This window comes from Populus alba, chromosome 12 (genome assembly GCF_005239225.2).
Source record: "Populus alba chromosome 12, ASM523922v2, whole genome shotgun sequence".
Lineage (NCBI taxonomy): Eukaryota > Viridiplantae > Streptophyta > Magnoliopsida > Malpighiales > Salicaceae > Populus > Populus alba.
The window spans coordinates 2,836,861-2,846,556 of NC_133295.1; the positions used below are offsets into that span (position 1 = coordinate 2,836,861).

At 31.6% G+C, this 9,696-nt stretch overlaps 1 protein-coding gene across 2 annotated transcripts; it reads left to right on the top strand.

Moving 5' to 3' along the window:
- The first annotated feature begins 3,200 nt into the window (after nucleotides 1-3,200).
- Nucleotides 3,201-5,106, top strand: LOC118033297 (NAC domain-containing protein 100). Of its 2 annotated transcripts, none has more exons than XM_035038230.2 (3): nucleotides 3,201-3,827; nucleotides 3,931-4,208; nucleotides 4,311-5,106. In XM_035038230.2, the coding sequence occupies exons 1-3, from the start codon at nucleotides 3,638-3,640 to the stop codon at nucleotides 4,920-4,922; spliced, it is 1,080 nt and encodes a 359-aa protein (XP_034894121.1). In that variant the 5' UTR covers nucleotides 3,201-3,637; the 3' UTR covers nucleotides 4,923-5,106. The 2 variants fall into 2 exon arrangements, with proteins under 2 accessions (XP_034894121.1, XP_034894129.1); XM_035038238.2 differs by having other exon boundaries at nucleotides 3,689-3,827; nucleotides 3,936-4,208.
- Nucleotides 5,107-9,696: the final 4,590 nt, after the last annotated feature.

Below are 9,696 nucleotides of genomic sequence, written 5' to 3' on the forward strand. Positions count from 1 at the left end.
TTGGTTTCACAATTACAATTTATTTATTTATGTGAATAAACTTAGCCCAGATTTTCATGCTGGAATGGAGGTGCTGGGTTATCTTTTGAGGATCTTCTAATATTAGAATGGGAAGCTATTCTGGAGAATTATACCAAATTTCCAGCAATGTTGTGTTTGGTGGAACTCGGTTTAGAACAATGAGAGCCAGGGAGGAAAAAGAAAGCGCGAAATGAATACCCTTACGGACTAGGATTTTTGTGGAAGATGCTGAAAAAGCTTTTCAAGACTAGGATTTTAGGTGTGGAATGGTTCTATGGCTTGGGAGATATATAGTATGGAATTGACCAAAAGCTATGGATGTAGTTTATGTGGGTAGGGCAAATGCTAGTCATGGAAGGGAGACCTGTAAGGATGACAGGAATTGCAGAGGATCAGATCGCAGACAAAATGATTTGTGATCAAGGACGACGAAGCTGGTTGCAACTTGGTCAGTTAATGGACTCTGTTGGATGATCAAATAGAGCTTCTTGAATTACAAGTTACTGACAGAAGTGCAATCTGTGCTGACAGAATTTGAAGATATATTTGCAGAACCTCAAAGACTACCCCTTCAAGAACCCATGATCACAAGACTGTGCTTAAAGAAGGGGAAGAGCCAGTTCATATGAGGCCATATAGATATCCTCCAGCCCAAAAGGATATCTATATGGCCTGTCACTTAGCGAGAAAAATCCATACAGCATCCACAGGTTTCACCAAAGCTAAGGAATTGAATCAGGCTGGCTCTTTCTATTCTCAAATGAATCTATTTAGTGTTTTCTGATGTGATTATTTGGGTTGAACTGCTGTTTGTTATTGTAAATTCTAGCACATTTCATTAACTGAGTTTGTGCTGTTGAAATGAGTTGACGATGGATCTTGAGAAGGCCGGGATTTCGATTCTGTAGAATCAATTCAATTTTAAATTTTAAATTATTAGTTAAGGTCTCAAAAAATTATTTATATTATTTTCTAACAATATCTTACTACAAAATTTGGATTGTTGAAAGCTGAATCTATTGCAGATATGGAATGTGTCTCAGTAGTTGTATCTCAACGAATGTTTGCAGAACCGAGTCATCCTAGAAGTCAAGACGCCATGCTGCAAATAGTTGTCCATTTAATTCATGAAGAAATCATGGTAAAAACTCAGGACTTGACGGGATTGGAGGGCGTGATTCAACTGTAGAATGGCTGGTGTTGCTGGAGGCGGGGTTGCGTCCTTGCCCGCCGGTGTTCATGCCAAAAGTATTGTTTTCAGAAAGCACATGAGCATGGTCAACAACGATATATACGTGGGCATGAGAAAGATGGAGACTCTGCTGCCATTTCTTCCAGCGAATCTAATGAAATGACACCAGAACCGATGACAGTCAACGTTTCAGACCCTGATTTTCAAAATTTTGACATTGGACTGAACAGAAAGTTCCTTTCAAATGACCAGGTCGGAGCTGCCTCTGATATGGAAAAATGATGGGATGCCGCCGGATTATGCTCGAATTCACTCATTGATCCCTGTGAAGCCATTTAAGATGGATATAGTGTCAGTATGGGTAGGTGTTGTAGTAATTATTTTTTAAAATATTTTTTATTGAAAAATGTATTAAAATAATGTATATTTTTTTAAAAAAATTATTTTTAATATTAATATATTAAAATAATTTAAAAATATTAAAAATTTAATTTTAAATAAAAAAGTTTCAAAATTTTAAAATATAATATGAAAGATAGGCTTAACTTGAGAATAGACAACTAATTTAGCCCTCTACACTCGTTAGGGTCTAGTCTCCTGGAAACTTGTGACGATTTGGAAAAATTGGACAATTAACAAAGTAAATAAAAAATTGATAGTGAATTGACTGGGGATTCAAAAAGATTTCACAAATTATTATTATTTGATCATTTCACATTTAATAAATATTATATTTTTAAAACACAACATTATCAAATTATACTATTTTAATTTAATTAGTTGATCATTTTATAATAATTATTGAAATTAGTCTAGTTCTGAAAATAACTAAAAAAATCTCAAAATTATCAAAACTAGAGGGTCTTGACAAGATTTTTTATATCTAAAAATTTGAGGGTCCGTGTAACGATGCAACAACTATTATAGAAAAAACAATTTCTGAAAACTCTTGAAAACATTTGATCGCAATCAAGACAGTCCGATGAAAAATTATTGACCTTTTAAGCTATTATTTTGATCTGGCATGATCAAGTCTACTTTTGGGCTTAAATCTATTATAGAAGTCCATAAATATATTTTCTAGACTATTTACATAATTTATTTTAGACAAATCCTTATTTAGTTATGTCAGATTCACATATGATTATTTAAAATCACTTATTATCATGTAAATAATAACTTTTGAAGATTTTAATTGAAATGTATTTTTTAGTCAACAAGTTAAATAAAAATATATATTTTAACTTATAAAATTATGATTTTTGAGTGAAGTAATAAATTAGTTAATCCAACTGAATTCCATCAATAGATCAATTAAGATAGAGTATTGAAGTATAATCATGTCGTGTTTCAGAACACTGAGTGAATTACACTTTATATTTCACCCCATCTTTTTAACCTAATTCAAATATTCAATTGGTCATTTTTTTTTATTTACTGTGCTATTGGTAATTAAAAAAAAAATCCTAGTGATTTCAGGACTGTCAGACATGAAATTAGCAAAAGTTCAAAGTCTTTCTCGCACAGAGTTACACGCACAAAAGGGTTGTCAGTAACCAGAGCAGCAGCTATCCCCTTGGAACCTCTCCAGGTGATTGCAGAAGCCAGAGCGGCACAAATGATGGAGACCGGTGGAAAACCCGAGGAACAGTGCAGGGTTTTCCACAAATGAAAGCAGAGCCAAGGTGGATGACCCAGCGGATATCCCATCCGTATTTCGTCGGATGATTACAAAAGCCAGCAAGGCACAGGTGGAGGAGAGGGAGGCCAAGGGAGAAATGACACAGAGTTCTTCACCAATTCAGGGAGACCTCAGGTGGGAAATGCCTCAAAAGCTAGGAAAAGTGAAGAACAGGCCTGAGATTTTATTTTCTTACACATTGGGTGGACATATAAGTAGCCAAGTCAGCTAATGCTGTAGCTGGTCATTAAATTTCTAACACCTATGGTTAAAAGATAGATGACTAAAACAACCTACCAAAAAGTTGCTTTACATAGCACGTTTCTTGCTCTCTAATAACAGAGTATTTAGGGGCCTCTGTTCCTATCTATTTCCTTTTTTATTGAGATCTCTCCGTCTTTCAGGTTTCTAGCTTTTTAATTCCATGGCTTCTCCCCTTCCCTTTTCTCTATTAATCTCTACCTTTCTTCCTAACTTCCCATAGCTTTATTAACCTTTTCTCTGTCATTTAGCTGTTCACTTTCCATTGAATTATTTCAGGCCTTTTGTTTTCTACAAGGTTCCTTGAACCTAGAGAATTGGTCTTGTTTGGTCAGTTCCCATTTGATACAAGAGGTTATATACGAGGGTAGGGGTTGAATTCCTGGAGTTTATTAGCTTCTTAATCAGATACAGAAAAAAATAGTTTTTGAAACAAAGGTCTTCCAGCAGAAAACAAGACGAGTGTTTTAGTGTTTCGAGATATGGAAAACATTTCTGGACTTGGCAAGGAAGATGATGATAAGATGGATTTGCCTCCTGGATTCCGGTTCCATCCGACTGACGAAGAGCTTATTTCTCACTACTTATACAAGAAGGTTCTTGACATCAACTTCTCTGCTAGAGCAATCGGAGATGTGGACTTGAACAAGTCTGAACCCTGGGAACTGCCATGTAAGTCTTTAAGCTAAATAATCAATTTCTTTCAATCTTTCTTCATAGAGATTATGGTAAGTTGGGATTTCTTTCTTATGGCCATGGTTTTGTTTGGATGAAGGGAAGGCGAAGATGGGAGAGAAAGAGTGGTACTTTTTCTGTGTTAGGGACAGAAAGTACCCGACAGGTCTCAGAACAAATAGGGCAACTGAAGCTGGTTACTGGAAAGCCACGGGGAAAGATAAGGAGATCTACAGAGGAAAATCCCTGGTTGGAATGAAAAAGACCCTTGTTTTCTACAAGGGTAGAGCCCCTAAAGGAGAGAAAACCAACTGGATCATGCATGAATACAGATTAGAGGGTAAATTCTCTGCCCACAATCTCCCCAAAATTGCCAAGGTACACCCATCTCCTCTGTTTTTTTCATCTGTTTTTGTTCATCATTCTGACTCTTTTTTTATTGTTTAGTTACGCTGATGGATTTTTGCTCTTGTATTGTAGAATGAATGGGTGATTTGCAGGGTGTTTCAGAAGAGCTCCGCTGGAAAGAAGAACTATATTTCAGGTCTGGTGAGACTAGGTTCTTTTGGTAACGAATTTAGCCCTTATGGTCTGCCACCATTGACGGATTCTTCACCCTCCAATGGCAAGATTAAGCAAGTGGCCGAGTTGGCTTACGTGCCCTGCTTCTCCAATCTCAGTGATGATCAAAGAAACCAACAAGACACAACTGATAGCTTCAACAATCATCTTTTTGCAGTTTCTTCAAACCCTGCAGAGGTTTTTCCTCGAATCCCACTTCTGAATTCATTCTACTCTCCCCAGGCTGTCGCAGCATCAGGAAATTTGCAATATCCAGGTTCTGTTTCTATTCAAGATCACTCAGTTGTAAAAGCCTTGATTGAGAACCAAGGCTCAAACATGAAGCAGCAAAGTTCCAAGCTTGAAAGGGACATGGCCAGTGTCTCACAAGATAGCGCTACAGATATGAACACTGAAATCTCTTCTGTCATATCAAATCTTGAAGTGGGAAAAAGGTCATTTGATGAACAAGAGGCACCACCTTCTACATTAGTCCAATCAATGGACCTTGATTGTTTCTGGAACTATTGAAAAACAGTACTAGAAGATGAACCTCAAGTTGAAGAAGATCAAGAAAAAGAAGAGCTTCAGTTACTGTTATTACTTATTTTGGAATTAAAAAGTGGGTTTGTGCATAGATTTCTTGAATCAAATCGATAAATTGAAAGACAGTGAACAATGTTGTATGTATTGTAAGAAATTATCTTATGAATTATCTCCTCCTCGTCCTCGTTGTTTATATTTGGTTGGTTGGCTGCCATCGTTATTGTCAAAATTGCTTTCGGATGCAGAATCTGTCACATATCATATTTAGTTGGTGGCTAACCGATCATATGTATATACATATATATATGCTATTGGATTAATAAGTGCTCAGTGCTTCCATTATTGAGATTATGCTTACATCATTGAAGATTATAAATCACATTCTCCATAGTTTTATATTGTATAATTTGGGATTTTAAATGTCAAATTGCGAGGACTCTAACTGCATATATATGTTATTGCTGTGGGGACTCAATTTTCTGTTCACAAACACAAGTATTTTCATGTCAATTCTTATTTTTTTTTTTTTAATTAACATGTTTAAATCAATTTACACATATCTCGACTAATTCTAAAATTAACAACCATATAAATTTTTAGTAGCTATTAATATCAATAACTACAAGACTTGAATCTAAAAAATTATATGAGTTGATGTTTTATCGATTCTTAAATATATGATTAGTAATAGTACAAGTAAGTATGTTTATGATAAACTTTCTTTTCATGTTCTTTCTTTCCTTGAATACAAATCCATTCCATCAGCCTTCAAGAACTCGTCAAGATTAGGTTGAATTTATTGTTGAGAAGAAGCTTGTCTTTATCCATGAAGATAACCCACATAAGAACACATAATAACGCAACAGAATTTCTTTAATAATAATAATAATTAATAATCAATGTCTAAGGTAATAGAATGTTAACCACGATTCAAGGCTTGAATTGCAGCTTAACTCATGCTAATAAAAAAAATTAAGAGAGACAAACCCTAATCAAGCGTTAACAGCTCTCCTCCTCTCTAATTTTCACAGTTCATGCATTTGATTAATAAACAGAATTGAGGGCGAGGACAAGGATTTTAGACGCAACTGATCTTGTAAGAAAGAAATTCGATCATGATCTACTCACTCATTTCATGATGGTGCGTGCATGCACACACACACTGTTTTCAAGCTGTAACGCTCTTGAAACATGACGTAAGAATATATCCTTCATGTCTTTTTCTTTTTTTTATTATTATTAAATGTTTTGTGCCATGTGGGGTTTTAGGTTTTTGACACATGAACATAAATTTTTTACAACTCTCTTAACTAATTAGTTGAGTCCAACACGACATGATCCTCGACTAGCTATGGAATTCAAGTGCTTTTGTCTTACACAAGTTTTTGTTATGTCAAAAAACAAGATTTTTTTTTTTTAATATGCCATTTAATATATATATATTCTTCAATTTAGAAAGAATAACCTAGCATTTAATTTAGACGGGATATGCTTTATGTTTTATTTTTTCATTTTAAACGCATACGAATTTAATAGAAAACTAGAATGAGAGATTTATTTTTTTAATTACACATACTTTTATTTTTAGTGTATATTTATTTGTTTTTTAAGATATTAATAGTGTGGTCGGATTAGCATTTGCTTAAATGTTTTATAAGTGAGGTCCATCATTAAAAATGAAAGGAGATATAAATATAAAAATAAAAATAATATTTTTAATTTTAAAAGTATGACTTAACTGATCAGTTCTAGATTTGTTCTTTAAAGATTACTAGTCCGAGTTTTATAAATTTTATAATTATAAAAGATTTATATGATCATTAATTTTAAAAAGCTTATAAATTAATTAAAATACACGCAAGCTAACTCGATATATATATATATATATTATATACAGTCTCGTGTTTGTATTGTTCAGGAATGGTATCCACAACAACCGCAAACCTTAAAGAATCGTAAGACAAAAGGAGACATATATTTTTAAAGGCTCTCATAATTATATTTATCATGTGTATATTACAGAACATATTGCTTGATTGAGTATGATTATTCAAAGAGGGATATTGTGCTCTGAAAAGCCGTCTTAAACACTTTCTTTATCCTTTTTTTATATTTTAAGAATCAAACTACAGCAATACACCATCTTGACATGATAACAAACTCTCAAATATCTCTTTCTTGGAATTTATTTACAAGGAATGAGCAGTACGTAGTTGATGTTATTCAAGAGTGATGATGATATGTTAACAAATTTATGAACACCTTCACATAAAGTTTTTTTTGTTCGTGGGCATGTTCATATTTTTTTTTTTTATTAATATAAATGTTTCAGATCAACTTACGTGTATTTTAACTAATTTCACGGATCATGAAGTTAATAACCATATAAGCCTCCAGTAACCCTAAGTTTATAGAACTCAAATTAATAATCTCTAGAAAGTAAACTTAGAAGCTGACTAACTAAAACTATACTTTTTAGGATATGGCATGTCATATTCTTGTATGAAAGGGAGTTGTTGTTAAATAAGTACAAATATTATTTATATTCTATTTAATTTCATGTTTTATGTAATTATCTCCTAATTAGTTATGGATTTTTTTTTCAAAAATCAGTAGACTTTCATTCTACTTGTGAGAAATTCATTTTTATTCGTATCAAATGATGGATCTTGAATAACCAATGAAATTCTAATTATGTACACGCTTCAAGATTGGCTTCTTCCATGCTTGGAAGGATCTTGTAATCTCATGTTGATTAGAAGTTCAAGGGAGAAACAGGAAAAATAGAAAAAAAAATAACAAAAATATATATGAATGAGCAAAAAAAAAAAAAAATAGATTAAACTGAGAAAACAGAACCGTGAAAAAAAAACCCGATTAAACCGAATAAAATTTTAAAAAAAAAAACCGAGTTAAATCGATTTGAATTGATTTTTTTATCCTAAAAAAACCAAACTGAACCGAAACTGATCGGTTTGATCAGATTCAATTTTTTAAAAAAATTCGGTTTGATTACTTGTTTTTTATAAAAAATCAAAACGAACCGAAAATTATCACCCCTAAAAATACATACACAAAAATTTTATCAATTTAAAATTATAGTTTTTAAAATTGAATATGGAATTGACCTCAACAGATCATGACCTAATCATATCAAGAAAAATTCTTTTTCATGATTTTAGATATTGAATTATTCGAATTTGAGTTAAATCAGATTTAAAATAATATTTAACATCATAAAATTTTAATATAAAAGAGAAAAAGGTGATTGTAAGCATCAAATGGTTGTCAAGGTTATTTATCTAACTAGCTTTTGCTAATTTTGTTTAAAAATCTTGAAGTTATTCGTCCTTCTTTCTAATTTTTGTACTCACTTTCTTTTAGTTAATATACCCTATGTTTTATTTTAAAAAATCAACATTATTTTCATCCAAAAAATACCATATCAAAGTCAAGCAAATCAATATATAGGTTTAGTAAGAGAAAATGTATTGAAAATTAAATTATAGGATTAAAAATTAAAGAAAATACAGACCAGAATATTTTCATAGTTTTGTTTATATATAATAATAAATAACTCAAAAACTACCCTGAATTTGAACTTAGTCTCTAAATTTTATTTTTTATTTGAGTATTGTGGGTTTGTTTTTTTTTGGATAAAAAGTAGGTCCTTTCACTCAGATTTCTATCTCACCGTTAATTATTTTTCTAATTTTTAAAATCACATTTTTTCATCACATAAGTTTGTTCTTCTAGATTATCATTTATATCAAAATTAATAAAAAAATAGCTTGAGATATTCAAAATAAAAAAATAAAGATTCAAAATTAAATTCAATTTGATTCAACATTCGAAATCAAAATCTCAAAATCCAGAATAATTTTTTGTGATTTAGTTTTTAATTTTCTTGTATAATTTTTATGTTTTTGCAAAAATAAAATATGAATCATTTGATACGTGTTTGGTGCCACAAAATTATGAGGTCAAGTTCAGGGAGAAAGTTAGGCCTTTTTAACGGCCGACACGTAATCATTTGGCCCCTCCTTCGATTCCGCGATGATGAGACACGCGGCCCAGGTTTAGCAAGCGTCACCATCTCAACTTACATGGCCATGGACCAGTCACAGTGTGCCACATGGGCTGCGATAGCGTGTGGAACCACTCCCAGCTGTAACCTTCATTTCAGCTTCGGTGCTCGGGATAATATTAATATGTATTAAAATAATAGTTTTTATTTTTTAAAAATTTATTTTTAATATTAATATATTAAAATAATTTCAAATATTTTTTAAAAAATAAAATTTTCAAAATACAACTGCACGGCTTCCAAACACTCATTTATTTTGAAAAGCACCCTAAAGCTTCAATAACACACTTTTTCATTCATCATATAGACATCTATACCCATTTCTCATAAACTCAATGCTAATTTTGTCAAAAGAAATATTCATAGATTTCGTCTGAAAAAATCATACAATTTCTTCAATCAATTTACACATAAATTTAAATTATTTTTTGATATTTATAGTATATTTTAAAAAATCTTTTAAAATACTGATTTTAAAAAATTATCTAACTACACTTTTAAAAATATATATTTTTTTAAAGAATAATAAACTAACTTAAAATTTCTTAACCAAACTAAAGAAAACGGTTAGTTGATTGATATAATTTTCTTCATTTGAAAAAAACTCCTTTCTATAGGCCTTACTTTCTCATTTTTACATTTTGTTTTTTTTTTACAAAGTTTTTTATTTTT

Coding starts and splice junctions, on each gene's coding strand:
- LOC118033297 (XM_035038230.2), top strand. CDS start 3,638: ATGGAAAACATTTCTGGACTTGGCAAGGAAGATGATGATAAGATGGAT. Junction 3,828..3,930: donor TGAACCCTGGGAACTGCCAT/GTAAGTCTTTAA, acceptor GTTTGGATGAAG/GGAAGGCGAAGATGGGAGAG. Junction 4,209..4,310: donor ATCTCCCCAAAATTGCCAAG/GTACACCCATCT, acceptor CTTGTATTGTAG/AATGAATGGGTGATTTGCAG.